The following is a 21,466-nucleotide window of genomic DNA, read 5'->3' on the forward strand; positions in this document are numbered from 1 at the left end:
TTCAATGTGATGAAAAATGGGCATGGGTTTCTATATTTCCTTCATCTCTGAATTAATCATTTCAAACTATAATTAGGACTGTTGATGTGAAATAAAATGTATCTAAATTTTACAATGACGTATGTGACGAAATTTACATTTCTTGGCCCTATTTTGAAGAACCATACCCCGATTAGAATTCAATATTCTTCCAGGAATTATTGGTAGGTTATTTTTCAGCAAATCAGAACTCGAGTTTAACAATGCTGAGTTTAATATCACTAATTTACCGAAATGTGACGAAATTTACTTTTCCTGCCCCAACAGTATAATTTCAATGTGATGAAAAATGGGCATGGGTTTCTATATTTCCTGTATAAATCCATTCCAACTATAATAAGGGCAGTTGATATGAAAGAAAATCTATCTAACTAATGCAATGGCTGATGTGACGAAATTTACATTTCTTGCCCCTATTTTGAAGAATCATACCTCAATTAGTATATAATGTTACTTTATCACCATCACTATGTCGATAAATTAGTTATTTTGCCAACACGGAGCAAATAAAGTTATAATATTTTTTTTGTGACGAAATTTACAAATTTTTACCCTGTTCAGGTGTTGAAATTTATCCAATGTTAACATATCACTGCCATATAATAATTTATATGACCGGCGTATGGTTGAAATATTGTTAATTGATTCATAGTACGTAATATAGGGTGTTTAAGTTGGTATACTAATATTTACTCAATTTCACACATGTTGAGATATCATACAAATTTATGTGACTAAATTTACCTATTTCTGCCTTCTGTATTTGTATTTGCCTATAACAATGAAATATGTGAACAATTCCAAACACATTCAGCTCACAAAATAATGCTAGACTATTCGGCATTTCTTGTCAGGATGTCATAAACATCCCTCATATAAATTTTTTAAATGTGTGACGGAGTTTACATGGTGCTACCATTTAAGGAAAAAAGTCGCTAAATATGTAGATAATAGTCATATACAGCTATTCTATGAATTGGAAATTCGAAAATTTGGTCAAACACGGCAACAAGGGGTCCATATAAACTCCGTCACGTTTTTATAATGTGACAAAGTTTACAACTCACTGCCGGCCGCATTTGAGCGATATCTTATCGTCTGATAAAGATATCGTTATGCGACAAAGTTTATCTAGAGGATGAAACGATTATCTTAGGGTTAGAGGGTTTATATAGTTTCATAGTGTGACACATTTTACATCATCGTGCCATTCAGTAGGGTCACTAATATTTACCAATATCCTCAAACTTCAATGAACGTGTCCATATATATAAAATATATATATATACAAATATATATATATATATATATCCTCGCTCCGTTTGTCATCCGACATCTTTTTATGAGATTTTAGTTTGTTTTCAGTAACATTTATCATTATGAGTCCCCCGATGCCTAAATTGGACAACTTAGCAGTTAGATCAGTTAGGGCATCTTGTCAATTGAGATACTTACAGACTACGAGACACCACGGTAATATCCCTAGAGGTATTGCTACTCAAATCAATTTTAGGTGTGCAGTTAAAGACACTTTTTATGTAGAATCCTGTAAAGCGCTTAATCAGTTACAGAAATCAAGAATGCTAGACTTAGTCATAGATAATCAAGTAATCAGGTCTCAGACTTTGCGTAAAAGCTTTTATAGTTTCAAAAACTGCATCAAATCTGCACTTCCCCCATCAGATCATGAAAATTTAGAGAATCATTTATCTAATTTAATGCATAAGGAGAAACTTGATCTAACCAAGCGTCATGAATCTAAGTTGAAGAGAGATAAGGACTATGCTATTTATGTTGCACCTTCATATGTGGATAATGCTAAACCTGTGAAGAAGAGGAGAAGAAGGAAGAGAAAAAAGATTAATCGTACCACATCCCACAGACATCAGAGGACGTTAATCAAAGGTACTCTTCCCAAGGATGAAGACTTGTCAATGGAAAACATGTCCAGAACAGTTGTAAATCTTACAGACAAAGAGCTTAGTAAAGAGCAACTCTATGTCTTTTTCTTGTCTCACAAGTTTGCACCTACACCTCCCCTACCAGATCTAAGCCGCTTCGAGAACGATCTGTGTAGATGGTTTTCTAAAATGAGAGCTAAAGTTGTATTTGATAGCTTTAAATGTGGACCCAACAAAGCAGATAAGAGAGTTACTGACATGGAACGTTGTCTTATAAAGACTGATGCATTACGTACTTTCGAATCTTGTAAAAACCCTGCACTTGAGGCATTTATAAAATGCTGCAGAGCAGAAGTAGACCTCCACAGGCCAACTCAGAAATTCGTCTCACCAGATAACATCGCTGCGCCCATCAGAGCAGCTCTCAAAGAAGTCAAAGGTTGGAAAGACATTGTAATCAGACCATTCGATAAAGGAGTAGGATTCTTCCTTCTTAGTGAAGAAGATTATATTCAACGAATAGGTGTACATTTAAATGATAGATCTGTATATAGTATTGTAAATAATGTAGATGATTTAGTTGTAGAATTGATTGATAAAATTTCGAATTGGACAATTGAGTTTAAAGATGAATTAGGTATGTCCAAGAAGGTCAAGGAGTGGGTTATTCCATGTACTGAGCTTAACCAGCCTGGAAACATTTACCTGAATCCCAAGGCACACAAACCACCTTTGTATCCTGGGAGGATGATTACCACCGGCTGTGGTTCATACATTGAAAACCTTTCTGCCTTGACTGCGTATGAATTGAAGAAGGCTACTTTGAATTATAGAATTATTGATACCCCTCACTTTCTGAGGAAGATTGATAGCCTGAACGAGTCTAGCATATTGTTGGGAAAGGAGGTTATACATGTTGCCATCGATATATCTAACATGTTTACCAACATTCCTAGGGATATGGGGATCCAACAATGCACTAAGCACCTGAATAAAAGGAGTAGTGGTGATCAATTGTTTAGTACAGAATGCATTATTAGTGCACTAGAAATTACTCTTGATTACAACATTGCTTCATTTAACGGTATAACATACCGCCAGGAGCGTGGAGCAGCGATGGGTCCTAAGAACTCATGTGAGTATGCTGATTGTGCTATGGATAAGATTGATATTTTAGTTAACGAAGGAGATCTAGAATATGGCCCGCCTCATAGACCAGCATTCTGGGGTAGATTACGTGATGACATTTATATGGCTTGGCCCGGTACTGTTGAGGAATTATTACAATTCATGGAATGGCTCAATAGTATCCACCCAAACCTTTTGTTTACTTACGACTACTCTAGGGACGGCGTTGAGTTTCTAGACACCTATGTCTATGCTGTTGGTGATGTTGTCCACACCAAACTCTACTCTAAACCTAGTGACACCCACTGCTACCTTATCCCCACGTCATGCCATAGGAACCATGTTGTAAAAAACATACCTTTTGGAGTGGCGAGGCGGGTGAGACAGAACAACAGTGAAGACACTAACTTCTTGGAGCAGAGAGAGGTCTATACACGTTACCTCCTAGCCCGAGGTTATCATTCCAGTATTATAGAAGATGCCTTTAACAAATTTAGTGATATAGCTAATAGGAAAAACTTGTATACCCTTAAAGACAAGGATGAGTCGACTGCCTGTTTAATACCCATGGTGATGGATCAAAATCCAGCACTTCCCAACATGGGGGGCATTATCCATAAGTATAAGCACCTTCTCAACCTTGATCCGGCCCTGAAGAAGCTGGTACGTGCGGACAGTGTATTCGTGAGTCATCTATCGCGATCGGTGGCATGCTTGTACACAATAAGTACCGTGCCAGTGGAACTTTAAACTGTGATAATGAGAGAGAAACAACTGCAAGCCAGATCCAGGAACCAGACTCCGAAAGTCTAAGGGCGGTTCCCGGGGCTGTCGACCCAGGGTGCCATGCTTGTGGTAAATGTTATGTTTGTAAGCAAAATGTCCTGTCCCCCTGTTCCAATTTTAGTAGTCACCATTCTAAACAAGTTTTCCCTATAACTAAGTATATATCTTGTCAGAGTTATAACCTCATTTATTTAATGGAGTGTAAGACTTGTAAACAGTCGTATGTCGGTTATACTACCTCAAATCTCCCTAAGAGATTCTCTAACCATAAGAGTCACATAAAGAAAGGTATAAGAAGTTGTAAATTAGTCTTAGTTGTAGTGAACGCTGAACTCAGTCGTACTGAACGTACGTTCCAATCATTTTGTAGTGAACGTTTGTGAACGTTAGTGAACGTTAGTCAATATTTTGATAATTTTTCCGATAGTTTTTAACTTTAGATTAAGATGGATATAATGAGATAAAACCATGTTGTCGGAATTAGACAGTAAATAAACAATAATGAATAAACAGAAGTCACTAGTATTGAGTATAGCAAATATAAGTAATGAAATTATATTGCTCCTTAATTCGTGAATTGTTCATAAGACGCAAACTTGCGTTAACATAAATAAGGTCTCGCTGCTTGTTAACTGTGAGGCGGTTTCTTTTTTAGTTTATCACCCAGTCGTACAAGCTCCAATTCGTCTCACAGGGCCGGTGAGTCTGATGTCGATTGCGACAGCGCTTTCATTGCAAAACTCTGTAGTTCGGGTACCTCGCAACCGAAGTTGCTCCACCAACAGACTGGATCGTCAGAATCTTGGCTAAAACTTGAGGCAGCGTCAGTAGAGAATAAGCCTCTTTTCTCTCGGTAGAACGTGTACTGCGAAAGTGACATCTAGAAACTCCTCCCAGACATCCTGATTCGTGTGCTGATCATATCCCTGATCAGCCGGGTGAACACAAAACCCTACTGAATGTAGGGGGAATGGAGCTCGAGCCACCTTTTGTTGGAAAGAATAACCATATCACTTTTATGGTTTCTATTGCGGAAAGCAAAATTTTCTAACTTTAAGGTGAACAGATAATATTTGTAATAAATTACACCGATGAAACCAACTAAACATGAATCTTAAGATTTCATAATAGCAATTAACGTTCCTTATGTTCCGAACGTTAAAATCTTTTAGCGAACGCGTTCACAAACTATTTTTAGTGAACGTTCCGTACGTTCACTACAACTAAGAAATTAGTTAACCATTTTTTAGATATTGATCATGATTTAGATTTTAGTACCATAGCCTGCTATAATTCCTCACTTAGTAAGCACCTTTCTGTCATTATAGTAGACGCTTTAGTATTTGAGCCTAATATTAGTAAAGCAGACAAAGAAAAGGCTATGGAAGCTAGAGAGGGGTTCTACCAGACCCAATTGAAAACCCTTGAACGCGAACGGTTTGGGGGTATGAACACCCTTGATAGTAACCATATACTTTTTACATCTGCCGGAGCTTAGTTTTAGTTTTAGTATATTTTGTAGATTTTATTTAATTATACCATTATTCCAGAGACGTGCATATTACATTTTTTACTTAAGTATAAATTTTACAGGTTTTTGTTGTGATTTTAAGTGATTTTCCGAGAATCAGTTATCAGTATTTAGATAAGAGATAAGATAAGAGTACATTTTTAACGGCTTTCAGTTTCTTCTTTAAATTTCAGTTCATCAGATTTTCCCACTGCTTTTAGTTTGTATTTATTCTCAATTGTATATGATTCGTATTTGTTGTAGTTACTTTAATGATATAATTTCTCAGAATTGATGTAAATAAACGATGCAAAGACTTTCGAAGATCTAATCACAACCGCTTTCTTTTATTGTGTAGAAGTCCAGCCATGAAATATATATATATAAATAAATATATATATATATATATATATAAATATATATATATATACATTATACATATATATATAGAAAGAAATATATATATACATGAGTCAAGGCGTTGTTTTACTGACAGTAGTGGCTGACTAACAATATACATATATATATATATATATCCTACTATATATAAAGCGAGACGATATATATATATATATTTATTTATCCGTGCCATTTTACTGACACCACGGCATCAACTTTAACGCGAATTTCCGCAAAAACCGTAAAAGATGTACAACTGAAACTTTTTTGACTGGGTCAAATGCTTTAATGACCTCCAAATCAGCATGAAAAAATAAAAAATTGGCCAAGAAATAGGAGTTTTAGAGCCCAAAATTTGGTACCCCAAGTGGTGTCAAAAACGCGAATTAAATAGGTAATAATTATTTTAGTCGCTTGAGTCTTGACACCATTTTAGGGTTGTACGGGTTCCTGCTAGTATATATAATGCTAAAGATTTAATAAGCAACAAATAATTGATAGATTATTAATAACTTGCTGTCTAGTATATCTCAAAAACATAAATGTACGTTAAAGGATTACACAGGATTACACAGGATTACACAGGATTAAAATTAAATTATAGATCCATTATCATGGACCGTCATAATTGTACAGAGATTAATGAAAACATTCATCTTTCCTTGAAGTCAGGGCCAGGGTTATCCTTAAATCTTAATTATGACTAATTCGCGAGGTTCTCACCAAATTGATAGTAAAATTGTTTAGGTTTCGTGCATTTGAATTACGTTGACGCATATCTTCGGTAAAGTTATTTCGCTCTTCGGAGCAGCGAAGGAAATAAGTGCACACACAATTGACAGCATAGGAGCGCCTTTCTTGAAATTGAATATATTGTGGGGTGTTTGGTTGAATATTAAGTGAACGGTGGCAGTGAATATGGAGGCTCTGGTGATTTTGAGGAATTACAGTTAAGTTAGGAGACAAAATTTCCATAAGATGGACTTTGAGATTTGTTTCATTGATATTGCTTGAGTCGGTGATTTCAGTGCTTATTTCAATGAGTGGCATTTGAGAGAGATTTTTGACTAATTTCGACCTCTGTTTTGAATACAAGTCACATATGTAAAGAACATGTGACTCGTCTTCGATGGTCTCAACGCCCATACTTGATTGACACCACGCACACAGTCTTTGCTCACGGGGTGTGTTGGAGTATCTGCCTTTTTCAATATGGAGATCATGGGCGCTGATTCTAAGTTTTGTGGTGCTATAACGACGAGAGAAGCCTTTGCATAAGTGTAAGTAGGGCTCTCGTTTAAAGGTGTGTTTGATTGAGTGATAGAATGAGAGTTTAGAAGAAGTAGATTTCTGATATTCCCAACATTTTTTGAATTGATTGGTTAGAGCTTCGATGATGTTAGGAATTCTATACTTTTTGCTGCATAGTGGTTTGATACATTGACTGAAATTTGACTTATTTTTGAGGGAGTCTTTTAAAAATTTGTGATCACTTACAGGGTTGGGCTTGGCTTTGTTGGCTGCATTTGTATTGAGAATTCGGTGTGCGGTTACGTGATCTAGTTTGTAAATTTCATCTAGTTCAAGGAGTGGTTTTATGTATCGATACCAAGGTAAGTTTAGTGATTTTTGTTCTTTTACGGCTGCAGTAACAAACGAATTCGACTTTGATTTTGTGTTTAGCCTTTTGAAGTAATTTAATGTTAAGCGAATTGATTGATAAATCAGAGGAATTCTCCCTGTTTCTCCCCATACACCTACATTTGATGCTTTACGATGGACTCCCAATGCCCATTTTAGGAATGAAATATGCACTCTTTCTTGCAGAGAGGCGCTGATTTTTTTAAGTAAGTTAGTAGTGGTTGCTTCTGTCGAGTTAATCGTTTTGCAGAGAGATTTGTTGATCGTACTAGTGGGTGTCCATATTGGAGCACCATATAATAAAATGGGCTTGATGAGAGAGTCGAACAGTGTAAGGAGTGCTTTAAAAGATAACTTTGAACGCATGACAACCCTTTTCAGGCCAAAAAATGCACGCATTGCTTTGGTTTTAAGGTTTTGTTGAGCGATCTGCACTTGACCCGATTGATGAAGTTCAAATCCAAGGTAACAATAACTGTCAACAATTTCAAGATTAGATCCGTTGAGTGTAAATTTGATGTTTTGTACGTCCTGTTTTAACGCTTTCTTACCAAAGATGACTGCTTGAGTTTTGAGTTCATTGATTTCAATGCCCCACTCCTTACAAAAATTACCGAGAATATTAAGTTGCATTTGGGTGGTTTCCTGGTCGAGTGAAAGGAGTATAAGGTCATCCGCCCACAGCAGGTGGCTAACAGTAATATTTGAAAGTACGGGGCAATTTGGAAAATCTAGGAGGCAGGACATATCACTGAGAAAAACTTTAAAAAGGTCAGGTGAGAGTGGGTGACCTTGTTCTGTACCTTTACGTATCTGAAAGCGTTTACTGAGATGACCAGATAATTTTATGTAAGCGTACGAGTTTGAGTACATATTTTTGAGGACATTGTAGAAGTTTCCAGTTATGCCATTTTTTGCGAGTTTGAGGAAAAGGGCTTGACGGCAGACTGAGTCGAATGCTTTTTTAAAATCAACAAATACTGCATATACAGGTTTCCCCAAAAGTTTATATTTTGATGCTATAGTTTTCATGGTTAGTATGTGATCGTATGTTTGAGCTTTCTTTGTGAAGCCTAGTTGGTTAGGTGGATCAGGGCAGTTTTCAGAGCGGAAGTGAATGAGTCTTTCTAAGAGAATAGTTGAGAAGAGTTTTCCTATGACACTGCTGACAGCAACTGCACGGTAGTTGTCAGGATCCGATTTATTTCCTTTTTTATGAAGTGGAGATATAATGCTGACGTTCCAGGGATAAATTCCTTGTAAGAAGCAGGCGTTAAAGAGGTTCAACATAATCAATTTATGATTGGTGTCCAGAGATTTTATAATTTCGTTATTAATCATGTCGAGTGAGGAAGCTTTACCATTTTTGAGGGATTTTATACTAGAGTCAAGTTCTGTTGTGGTGATTAAGCTGTTGAGTGACTCAGGATGAGTTGCACCTTGATTTATCAAGTCAGCTTGATCAATCATAGAAACTTTTTTATTTTCATTTATTGTTTTGTGGTTATCAGAATATAGGTTACCAAAAAAAGTCTCGAATCTATTCATATCATGACTGTCAAAATTTAAAGTTTCCTTTTTCTGATTTTTTAGTTTTTTGAAAGATTGCCAATTGAGAATTTTCCCCCCCTCTATATCCTCATTCATACGTGCGAAGAATTCGTTTTTGGCAGAGTTCTTCAAACGCTTATAGCTACCCTTGACAAGATAATAGTTTTCACGTATAAGGTTGTTTGACGGGAATTTTGAGGTTGCATCTGTAGCTTTACGAAATTCTCTTTTACCTAATCTCGTTTTCCAGTTAAACCAAGGTTTGTTTGAGGTGTGAGATTTTTTGGGTGGTTTGGTTTGTTTGAAACACTTCGAGGCCATGTCGCGAAGATGTTCTGAAAGTCGTTTGTTAATGTCTTTAAGTTCAGTTTCATAATTACGGACATTGTCTGCTAAAATATTTTGATTGGTGAGTAAGTCGATGTTCGATTGAAGTTCTTGGATTAAGGTCAATGATAGATTTTCTGACTGAGCTTCGAAAAAGTTGTCTTTGTTCTCTTCGTTGATAATGAATCTGGTTGGCGCTGTCTGATATGTGTCCTGTAATGGGGCACATTGGTTGATCGCGAAACTATTGCATTTTAATTCAGTACTGAGGGGCCTATGATCAGAATGTTCGGTGAATGTCAAGATTTTGAAGTAGTTAATTCTGATCTTTGTGGAGTTGGTCACTGCAATGTAATCAATAACGCTGCACCCATTTTTTTGGATACTTGTGAAGTTTCCTACAAGATCTCCTAGGGTACGGCCATTCAGAATAGTGAGTTGGTTATGTTTGACTAGGTTAAGAAAGTGCGTACCGTAAGTATTTGTGATAGAGTCTAGTGAGTTTCGGGGGAGAAAGTTGTCAGGCTCATAATCGTCTGGTAAGGGAACAACGTTGGTTGAGTTTTCTCTTATCATACCCGTTTTTTGTCCTATACGAGAGTTAAAGTCCCCACACAGTATGACTTCGCCCTCCTCCCGAAGTTCGTTCACAACGTCTTCAATGTTTTTTAAAGCATCTTTGCCATTGTCAGTCGGGTTTGAGGCTGATGAATTAAATGGTCTAATGTAAACGTTAACTATGAATGTATCTTCTGATAGGTTAAAGAAATCCTTGTCTAGTCGACAAACTAGGTAGTCTGAACACTCTGTATTCTTGATAAACTCAATCCCTTCAATAAGCTCATTTTTAATGAGTATACCGACACCTCCTGATTTACCGTCTTTCCTTATGTTGCAGATTGATCGATATCCTACCAAGTGAACCTCTCTCCTAATTTCCTGAAGACAGGCTATGTCATGATCTTTGATAACATTTTGAAATGATTCTATTTCAAATTTGCTACCATCTACTGATGAAGGCGATTGGATATTCCAAGAGAGTATTTTTATGCTATTTTTATTAATTGAAACCTGTGTATTTTTTTGTTTGTTTCTAGTCATGGTATTATGTGTATAAATGAGAATATATTATGTGAGTGTAATCACGTTCGACTAAGAGGAGAAGGTTCCAATCCTCCTGTAGAGCGAATTTTCTTTGGCTTGTTGAGAAGCAATCTTGTCATTTCATGGATACTGTGACGGAAGTTTCCTAGAATGACCTCTTTGCCTCTTGTTGAAAGGTGGACTCCATCGTTCGTGTGATACTCTCCTGTCAGATGGTTATCATGCATGAAGTTGGCGTTGGGGTTATAGTACAAAGACCGCTCTTTGAAGGGTTTTCGTTCGTTTTTATTAGTCACGGTCACAAATTCCCAAATTGCATCCCTTATCTCACCAATCCTTGCGTTCGCTTCGTTGTCAGATGTCATTAGTGGCATTGAAAAGAATAACTTTGTACCTATCAGGGATTCCTCTACGAATAGTGAAAATTGAAATATGTTGTCGAGACTTACTCTTAGGTCGAACTGTTGGTTGGCATCATTGACTCCTAGGTGAACATAGATGAAATCAGGTTGTGTTCTTAATAATTCGTCTTTGACATGTTGGTCTTTAAGTCCACCTGTGTCCCGCTTGTTGATTAGGGTCAATTCATGATTCTTTCCGAGGGCATTCTTGGTGTCCATACCCTGGACATGTCTCAGGATTGAGTCTGAGATGAGGGTCGTCTTGAACACTTTTGAGGGCGTGGTGGATCCTGAAGTTTGACGAGTGAAGTCGGAGTTCTGAGTTCTGGTGAAGTCGGAGTTCTGAGTTCTAGTGAAGTCGGAGTTCTGGGTCCTGGTGAAATTGGAGTTCTGAGTTCTGGTAAAGTTGGAGTTCTGAGCTTGAGTGGAGGTCTGAGCTCGAGAAGTCGAGGAAGTCATGCTGAATCCATTGTTTCTTCGGGACAGTAGGTTGTTTTCTCTACTGTGAGTTCTTTGATCTCGAAAGGGTGAGGGAGGTTGGTAGGGTGGAGTGTATGCTAAATCATCGTCATTAGGGGAATAGTCAGGTGGGACATCGGTACTGATCGCGCCATTCCATCCTTCTGACTGAGTGACTATTTTGTGAATTTCTTTAATCAACTGTCCGTCTTCCCGAAAGAATGCACTGTTGTAGTAGTTTTTGAGGTCAAATTTTAGTTTTTGAACACTTTTGTCTACTTCGTCCGTTTTCGTTTCTGCTATAGAAATCTCCGTGAAAACCTCGTCTACTCTGTTTTTGATCCGTGTAGTAGCTGACAGGTTTTTCTCCCAGAGGTCTTTGACCTTTTGCATTTCCTTCTTGCCAACCTCGAGGAGTTTTTCGATTTGCTGGATGCTAGTATCGGAGCACTTAAGGCTGTTAACCTCAGATGTAAGTTTCTCCAACTCCTGCTTAACGTCAATAACTTGGTTCTCGATAATCGTCTGGACCCATGCGAGAGAGGGGAGTTTCGAGTCTAAGTGCTTATTCAGAGAGCTCCTTGCTGGTTCTTTGGGTCTAGACATCACATTCATCATTCTTGCTCTCCTTTCTGTAATAGATCCTTCTGTAGAGCAACCATTCCTCGTTAGTTCCTCGTTGAGGATGGGTTCAGGAAGATGAGCAACACAAGCAATAAGTGTCTCGGGAGGGACCGTATGGTTCTCCACAAGAATAACTGTCCTTTCGGTGTCTTCGGGAGATACAGGGCCAACGTTGAGATCATCTTTGCTTACATCCAGATGAAGTGACGCATGGGTCTCAGAGGGCGACCTGATGATTGGATTACTATCCAACAAACTAGATCCGCCTTGCTCAGTTAAGTAAGAGGTCTGCGCTTCGGTCAGTTTGATATCAGTAGCGCTGGATGGGGTGATAGTAATGTCAGGGATATCCGTCGTCTTGTTAAAGGCCATTTGTAGTCCATTATACATAAAGTGAATTGCCCTTAGTTAAAGTTATTTAAGTATCTCAGATAAGCGAGATTACAGTTGCAATAGCACAAAACTAAAATCTTATTGGAAATATAAGAATGTTATTTAGAATATATATTCGCATGTAACCACACTATATTTACATTACACGTTCAACGTGATATCATTATCAGTGCAGTGTGTACAACACCAGCTACACCGATCAATTGCCAATCTGCGAAACAATTAATTATTATTATCACTTCGAGATGGCCAGGCCTACTCTCATGCTGTCTATAGGTGATGATTAACTCTGAAAAACTAGGGACAACTGGGGAATGATCCCAGAACCTCGACATTTCGCGTATCTAGTGTGGTTACATGCGAATATATATTCTAAATAACTGATAAATGATATTCCACACAAAGCATGAAATTGTGCTGTATATGAGTGGTGATTTCGCTCTGAGAATCAGGGTCAGTAGCTCAATTGGTAGAGCAAGTTACGCGAAATGTCGAGATTCTGGGATCATTCCCCAGTTGTCCCTAGTTTTTCAGAGTTAATCATCACCTATAGACAGCATGAGAGTAGGCCTGGCCATCTCGAAGTGAAAATATAAGAACATCACTCTTCTTCGACAAGCATAACATTTTGCTTTTTCTCAGGGAACTACCAGCACTTAGCGTACTCGTACACAAAAGAGGAGCAGGAAATTAACCCGGAGACAGCAGATATGGAGTTAACAGAATTGCAAGAATCAGCTGTTAGACTCATGGTGAAGGCGCTCGAACTCGCGAATCGCACATCATTGAACGAAAAACTCTTTAACGTGTCAAAATCAGACCCAGAAACGGAAGGCACAAGCGAACCTCCCGTATTTGAAAAAAAATTCGAAACTCTGAGTTCGTTCACAACACCAGGCTCTGTCACAACGGAGAGACCGAGCGTTGAGGGACCTATAAAAGCAAATACTAAGGCTCCTGAAGGTGAACTCAGTAATACCGTTGAAAGTGACTTAGACCCAATGTATAACATGAACATAGCAGACACTAATGCCCGTCAAGTGGACGAATTTAATGACGACACTGCCTCCTCAGAATCAAACTCAGACAATCGCTCTGTGAACTCAGTGACTCTAGGGGGCTTGTTTTTATACACATTTTTAGTTGTAGCTAGATAAAACACCCTCAAACATGCTATGATCTTTATTTATACCGCACAGTTCGACTGTAAACACCACGGCAGAACCTCAAGTTTTTATATTAACGTCGCAATGCAATGAACAGAAAACTAAAATCTGCATCAGTGCAGAGACTTTAGTGGTATTTTAAAGCTTATCTGCGTTCACTTGGAAACTATCATCGCACAGAACTGCGATAGAAGAACCAATGACTCCAATGATATCGTGATAATGTAACAAATCGTCATTTTATTGTCTTATCTGTACCGATGATTTGTGAATTTATAAGTTATTGTCTATGGTATCGAAGTGCCAGCATTGAGCATTGTATACTATCACAATGTACTAACTATCATCAGATAAATCATTGTATTGGTATTTCTATTTTAATGAGATTTTTCTGATGAACATAATTCAAATAGCAAGTTGCAATATTTTGATAATCTTGCGACACGAATCTGACCATTTGCTCTTTTTTTAATGAATATTAAGCTCTGAATTATTTTTACAGTTATTACTTATTACAAGTTGCTTTGAAGAATTATATTAATTACATTCTTATTTTTAATTTTATGAAGTCCGTAACGAATATGAAAAATGAAACCGATGCAAATTGCTAAAATACCGTAAAATTATCAAGCCTACAACTTCTTTGGGACCTGACTAGCTAATGCCAATGGCCGTACAATCGGTTGTTGGAGATCGTAATTCTTGTTCTGCCACTTGGATAGATCCGCCGGCAGTACCCCATGTTTATACTTCTTGTGGTCTGTGTCGGGAGAGAAATTGGATCCGCATGTGGGCTTCTGAAATTTAAATTTGGATCACTACCCGAATTTTAAATTAAAAGGTATCAGTATTTGAACTTTAGTACTATTTTCAAAGGGCAGATCATAATAGGAGTTGAAACAACAATATTCTGAGAGATGTACATATTTATCCCTAATAACAATTCTTACTTGTAATGTATAAAAAGGTGTCCCTGTATTATGCGTCACAAAGGAGTGAAGATCTCGAACGGTACTTCTGTTACGCAGCTTCTTTATTTCATGCCTTTGAAAATAATCATCATCAACTTGGGCATTGAGCCGCTCTATCTGAAAATTTGTGATTGCCGTTATTACTTATTATGATTGAAGGTTATTAAATGATGACGTAGTTTGATCTTTATCGTTCATACTGGCACAATGTGCGAGATCGTTTTAAGTGATTTTATTATTGTTTTTGGAGCTAGAATCGGGAATCCAGGCAAAATATACTAACCATGCAACATTCCTTGTTGGGAATCCAAATTTCAGTAAAATCTTTGAGGCATTTCTTGCACTTTTGGGGAGAGTTGAAAGTACTGCAAGTCGGCATCTTTAAGCAGAATCTTAAGCATCCAGTAATAAGTAAATTTTTCTAACAAAATTGTGAATCTCTAGAATCTTCTGATGTCTGACTCGATTCAATATGGTAATTCAGGGTTTGCGTCCTTGTTACGGAGCCAGTAAATAAAAGCTAAAATCTCTGTCATACGGGACCTAAACTGATAAACGTATTACATGTCACAGTGATAGATCTGACGTGATTCCGTTCTCGCACGTGCTCAAGCTGCAAAAGTTTCCCGTATCTATGGCAACAATGTGTTTTAAAGAAAGGTGATAGATGGAGACGAGTTGATAGTAAAATGTCCAATAATGTTATCTCGCCAGTAGCTGTTTAACGTGAGTACCGAACAGATTCATATCATAGGGCAATTGGTGCGAGAGCTATATATATATCACGTGTACACAAACGTACGTGCGCTAGATTTGCCTTGATAAGTGTAAATATCATTGCGCGCTACGTGAATGATCGTTGATTAAAAGCCACTGCGCGACTTGCATAGCTGGTTGTGCCCTAGTCTACTGATAGGACTCATACGAGTACTGCATGTTCATCTCCATTACTTATGTTACTTACAAACAAACAATTTATACAATTTGTCTCAATTTGATAAATGCTGTTTATTGACTCATTTTACATTATATAAGTACAAGAAGTTAATTCTATTGGAGATAAAATACTATCTATCACGCCATATGTAAGATATGTGTCGTTCAAATACCTTTAAAATAATGTACTCTGCGACCTCAATAAAATGCATTCAGTTTTATAGAATTATTATACAGAAAAATACAAGATCAGCGACATTTTTACAATACATGATTCATGCTTGATGCTTTTTTCGAAAACGTAAATTGAAAATATGAGGGAGTCACAGAGCTTGGTCATACGCACGCAAAATTCTTAACATGTACATTAAAAAAGGTTTAATGTGGGCAGACATCAAAGGTCGAACATTATTCCTCTTCAATATCTATAAACAATAAAACAGGAGCCAGAAATGCAATGCCATATAAAACTCTGCAAAAAGTATAAATAAAATTAACGTGATAGTATAAAGATGTAAAGATATATAAGAAATTATATAAACATGTAATAAATCGGTTTATCAAAGCCTAACTAATCCAATTTAAAAGCAATAAAGGCTACTCTGGTATATTGAAAAGTCAAGGCACAAATCCAAATATTTTCACATTTCAAAAGAGGGTGCGATAGTATGTATAATCCCAAATCAAGACTTTAAAGTCTTATTGGCAGTATGACATCAGGCATCATAGGACAGAGGCGCTGAAACTTTTCAAGTGATCTCAAGGAAGTTGTTTGGAATGTTGTTAGATGTTTGTGTACTAAAATTTAACAGTATACAAATCATCCGATGACATTATGTCATCACTAACTTATTAGTATTTGATTCAATCCTGAGCTGAAATATAGAATTTTATATCATAGCACCTCTTTTAAGAGCGTCACGTTCTCGTGATGTAGGAAGGCTAGTAAAACTGGGTTTAACATTTGACACATAATAATGGTACACGCTTTTGTACCTTGACCAGTGTTATTTGCACCTTTGAAATGCAATACAAATGATTTAGCTTGCATGACGTGTCAAATGTTTAGAACAGATTGGTAAATAAAAATCGATTACAAAAAACAAAATTACGGTTGGTGCACCGCGAATCTTCAAATCAAAACCCAAATAATGAATATGAAACTTTAACGCTTTCAAACAAGATAAAATATTCAAACTATTTACGATAAGATATGACACGTGGAAGAGATCAGTTTTTCATTTAAGCACGTAAACTTATACCACTTCCCCACTTTTAGTGAAACTGGCAACTGCCAATTATCTCTTATTAAGCGAAAAGCCATCAGTTAACATTATTGTCTACCAAATACCCTACAAAACAGTTAATATTTCCCATGTATTAAGCAAAACTGGGGAAAAGCCAGAGAGTTGTAATAGATTAGGAAGGATAATGCTAATGTTATGATAAATCTTAGTTCTAGGGAGTTTGTTTGATAAAAAGTAGGCGGAATTCACATATTCAATCAGGTAAATATGGGATACTGTATTTAGTTTTATGAGGACCCTTCTTCAGTATCAACAACTTGAGCTCATGAGATTTAATATTGAACAAGTTTACAGAATATGGCATTTTCTGCCAAGATCCTTGTAAAGCGAATATCCGATACCATTTTACTCACTGTCTTTCAGTCTTATTTTAAATTTACGGAGAATGATTTAATCGCCCAATCATAAAAAGTTTACACGTTATAAGTCTGTGAACCATCCATATAAAACAATAATAGATATTAGTGCTGGGATTAAGAGTAAACTTAGTAACAAACTTAATTCTTTTAAATACAAAACAAAAGATTTTGGAGTTTTCGGCGAAATTTTTTAGGATAATTTGACTTTGAGTAGAAAAGCTGCACACATGAATGCATGTTTTTTTTCATATGTATTATGCAAATAATATCATCACTTTAATCATACAAAGAATGTGTGCACGGTATCAGCTAATGTTTCGAATTTTCAAGGTCAAAATTAAAAGTTTAATGCCCACACATATATTTGAAATCAATCAACATAATTACAATCGGTGAATCCTAAAACGAATCTATATAAGATGGGCGAGACACGTGACATCCTGCCCAGGAGAGTCGAGATCAGAGGTCTTTGTTCTGTGATATCGAAATCATGGCTTGTGTAGTCTGAATATCGACCTCGATGTAGTTGATGACGGATTCTGGTTCTGGGCGCGGCTGCACGGCAGGGTTTAGGCGCGGTGACATGCTGTCTTCCGTCCTCTGTTCCAACTGAAATGTTTTATATTAAGAGAACGGATATGAAATACATTGACTGGGATTGAAAGAAGAAAATATAAAACATACAGGGTGTCCCAAAAAACACTACCCAATAAGAAACTCTTCTAATTTTCTCAATTTTTCTTTAATGGCACTCATGTTTTAGTATGTTTACGGGAAGGGTTGGGGGATTTGTTGGTGACTTCTGAAACTTAAGCAAACTATTTTGAGTCCTTATTTGAAAAATTTCAAAAATTGTTCGAAAAAGTCTTAAAATTATGGGCTTGTCCACCATTCGGAGCGCTGAGCCAAGAGGAAAAAAAACCTTTTTTCATGAAATTGATTGTAAACTGTTCCGTGTTGTCTCATCTAACTCATGAACACCTCTTTTGATGCTTAAAATCCCAATAGGTGCTCACAAATGGTCATTTTCCCAGCAGGCCTGGAACCCAAAGGCCAAAAATGGACGATATACCAAATTTGCATATAAACTAGGCAATTTTTTATGCGAAAGTCGTTGATTTTCTAGCTTTAATGGTCCTAGATGTTTCTTGGTAAGTGTACTGACAGAGTAGTGTATCCAAAAATTTAAAATAATACGAAAATAGGGCGAAATTAAAGGTAAAAAAGGGTGTGGCCCGAAAATGCTCCAAAAAAGACCCTGCACCATATCAAAAACCTCAATTTCAGTTCTCAATGCGAAGAAGACTTTCTATTGTGTCTGCATATACCTGGTTTACAACTTGGGACTGTCTAAACGTTACAAAACTAGGATTCCATCATGGACGAAAACTATCACCTATTCTGGGATCACACCAAGATTTTTTCGCATATCTTTAAGATCGAAAATATGTTGCCCATCAAGCTTATATGACACTCCCAATGGTCCTAAACGAATCTCCTAATCCTTTAGAAAATAATACCAAGAGATCAGAACCAAAGAGTTAAAACTGAGAAAACTAGGAGAGTTTCTTATTGGGTAGTGTTTTTTGGGACACCCTGTATCTTGGTTTGTCAAAAAACCAAAAAACCACTAATCAAATACTCTTGTACTTTCTAAAGAGGAAATAGAAATAAATCACATTATTTTTTTTGAAAATATCAATTGACATTTGCCTTCGCAATGAAGATTCTAGTATACATTCTGATATAATTGTGTGAGCAAAGTTATTCTTTATATTCCGAGGAATTGTCACCGAGAAATTTAGTGTGATTTGAAATGTCATTTTTAAATGTTTTTGATTTGATTTGATCTCTTAATCTATTCTGCATTTGATCGACCAGTATCAAGAGATCTAAACAATTCTCACTATCATATTTCATAAACGAAGATAAGAAAACCTCAATGTAGCTCTGTGTGTTATTGGGGTCCTCCTGTACGCTGTGCTTGGTACTACGGTGACGTTTTGGCGGTGATTTCACGTTCTCATAATTCTGATCATCTTGAAGGTTGATGTACTCTGTCTGGGGTCCGTCTGCTTCATTATCAAGCGAATACACGTGTGAGTTGGAGGGGCGCTGCGCAGAGGACGAACCCGGGCCCGATTCTGAGGATAGAAAGAGCTTTATAGAAAAGAGTGTAAATGTTAAATTTTGAGCTGCAAAGTGTGTTAATAAAACCTTAGTGTTCGGTGTAGTACTTTGGTAAAATGTTAAATATATTGTTAAAATAAGAGAGAGAGAGAGAGAGAGAGAGAGAGAGAGAGAGAGAGAGAGAGAGAGAGAGAGAGAGAGAGGGTTTTAAATAATACATCAGCTAATCAATACAGCTCAGTGAAGAGTATATCATACAAGGCTAGGTGTTAAAGTAGATTACAAACTGCGTCAAATCAAAAAGAAATCGTGCGAAGAAAAATCCAAAGAAAAACAATGCTTCGCACCACTGAATCATAATGCTAGTTGATATATATATTGTATAAATTTTTAAAAATCAAACAGTAAACTTCCAAAGAACAATGATTATAATAATACCGTATCGGCTAAATAGTGACAAAAGAAAGTAAATAATAGTTAAATTTTTATGCAATTTCCATTCCTTAATTAAGGTGCATGCATTAGTGCTGTAACTAGAGTGTAAAAGAAGAGAATCAAGGTATGAGGGGGTATGATGCTCACCAGTGGAGCGCTGGCGGGACATCCTACTTGTGGACCTACTGCTACCTACACGTCAATTATTATAAGTAATACAGCGCAACAAGTAGATTCAGGTTAACCATGGTTCCTAGCCACCACATTTTCAGAGAAATAAAACGAGGAGAATTAGAAAGTTAAACAGATATTTAAACAAGGTGCCATGTTAAAAGAGCAGCAACCCCTTATAAGCCCCTCATTAAGGTTCCCTCACCTGAACCGGAGTGACCGGAGTTAGGATATCGTTTCTGACAGTGTTTAGTGCTCTCGTATTTTTCCCTCATAGCATCAATACGTTTCTGTATTTCTTCTCCAAGCTGCTCCGCTTTCCGGCACCGGAACAAGTACTGGCCCTGTAATGTGTATTTGTAGTGTGTTACACGGTCAATATAACAATATAACCTGAAACATGAGCCATGATCCATATTTCCGGGTTCACCCAGGAATTGATATCTTTTAGGTAAAGTCGGCTGGAAGTATTTCGAATTTCAATAAAAATATGCTGTGGCCGGTTCACCGAATTACAAGTTTGCAGGTTTCTTCACATTTCACAGACACAAAAAACGGCCGTATGAATCGTGCGATAACCGTAATATTTGAATCTTGTGATATACATAACATCAAAATACCGAGGGTTTTTACCTCTCCAGTTTTTGTTCGTGATCCTGCATGAATAGAGAATACTTTCTTTTCTGTTCCATATTTTCTGATAAATTGGAACTCCCACTGGTAAAGTGGTTCTTGCTGAAAATAGTTTATAATAGTAACGAAGAATAGCCACCATTCTTACTTCATAACTTAACCGGATTACGAAATTAAAAAATATTCTAAACAGCGGACATAAATAGCTGCCAAACTGAAATAGCACAAAGTGCATTTAAATCAGGATATCACTCGAAATCACTAGCCACAACACATTTCATATTTCACTCCCATTTAGCGCATACCTGTACTGATAAGACGCCTAATTGCGGCTGTATCAGCAAGTAAAGTATTTCCTATAAATTTGTAAACCTATCAAATATTACAGATCAGAGACTTTAGAATCAACCGATGGAATTTGAAATAAAAAGTTTTGAATTCGAATACATATTTGTGTGTGGATGAATATTTCTTATTAAAATAATCATATATTTTTGAGTAAACACTGACTGGTACTACGGGCCAGTCCCCAATCAGTTAGTAATTATCAATCACAATAGTACATAAATAAAGTATTATCATAATATTGAATTTTTGAATAGATCGAATTATGGCTCGCAAAACAAGCAAGATATTTCTTTGCTTTCGAAAAAAAAAATACTCTATTATATCTATTTGGATGACCAAAACATTAAAGCTCACCTTCTTGTTTTCATAGAAGAGAATCTCATTGTCAGTGAGCAACAGGTTACCCTTGTGAGTAGCTTTAGCAGTTTCCTTGGCACGGATAGAGGCCTTGTAACTGTGCGGAGCAGGTTCTGTCTCCTCGAGAAGATTGCTTAACTTTCTTACGCATTGTCCCATACCATGCTATAGTTCTGGTACCATTTCTAGGGGTTGTAGGGGTCAACTTTTACAGGAAATCATACTAATCAAGGTATTCTTTAGTTATTTATAGACCATTTCCCAACAGCCAACAGGTAATGATAATTTGCATAGTTGAAGGAAAGTTGAAACAAGTAAAACCAAGGCCTATCTAGCTCATTCCATGAACAATTTAAAGTAAGACGGAATTTACACTTTCAACTCAAGATC

The 21,466-nt window shown here is 36.8% G+C and overlaps 2 protein-coding genes and 1 long non-coding RNA gene across 4 annotated transcripts in view; 1 reads left to right on the plus strand and 2 right to left on the minus strand.

Moving 5' to 3' along the window:
• Positions 1 to 14,040, plus strand: part of LOC134815271 (uncharacterized) — a 78,284-nt gene extending 64,244 nt beyond the window's left edge. The window contains exon 9 of the mRNA XM_063823784.1: positions 12,906 to 14,040. Within this exon, the coding sequence (XP_063679854.1) occupies positions 12,906 to 13,420 (515 nt within the window). The 3' untranslated portion in view covers positions 13,421 to 14,040. The remainder of the gene's footprint in view (positions 1 to 12,905) is intronic.
• Positions 14,034 to 15,014, minus strand: LOC134815273 (uncharacterized). The gene is made up of 3 exons (XR_010160234.1): positions 14,684 to 15,014; positions 14,380 to 14,517; positions 14,034 to 14,226 (listed from the first exon to the last, which is right to left on the minus strand). It is a non-coding gene; the product is annotated as an uncharacterized LOC134815273 (long non-coding RNA).
• A 379-nt stretch (positions 15,015 to 15,393) lies between these two features.
• Positions 15,394 to 21,410, minus strand: LOC134814766 (fibroblast growth factor receptor substrate 3-like). 2 transcript variants are annotated; one of them, XM_063822974.1, is made up of 6 exons: positions 21,074 to 21,257; positions 20,372 to 20,473; positions 19,944 to 20,082; positions 19,715 to 19,759; positions 18,941 to 19,146; positions 15,394 to 17,611 (listed from the first exon to the last, which is right to left on the minus strand). In XM_063822974.1, exons 1-6 carry the CDS (start codon positions 21,233 to 21,235, stop codon positions 17,462 to 17,464), a joined length of 804 nt encoding a protein of 267 aa, XP_063679044.1. In that variant the 5' UTR covers positions 21,236 to 21,257; the 3' UTR covers positions 15,394 to 17,461. The 2 variants fall into 2 exon arrangements, with proteins under 2 accessions (XP_063679044.1, XP_063679046.1); XM_063822976.1 differs by lacking the exon at positions 19,715 to 19,759 and having other exon boundaries at positions 21,074 to 21,410.
• Positions 21,411 to 21,466: the final 56 nt, after the last annotated feature.

This window comes from Bolinopsis microptera, chromosome 5 (genome assembly GCF_026151205.1).
Source record: "Bolinopsis microptera isolate Bmic1 chromosome 5, MBARI_Bmic_1.0, whole genome shotgun sequence".
NCBI lineage: Eukaryota > Metazoa > Ctenophora > Tentaculata > Lobata > Bolinopsidae > Bolinopsis > Bolinopsis microptera.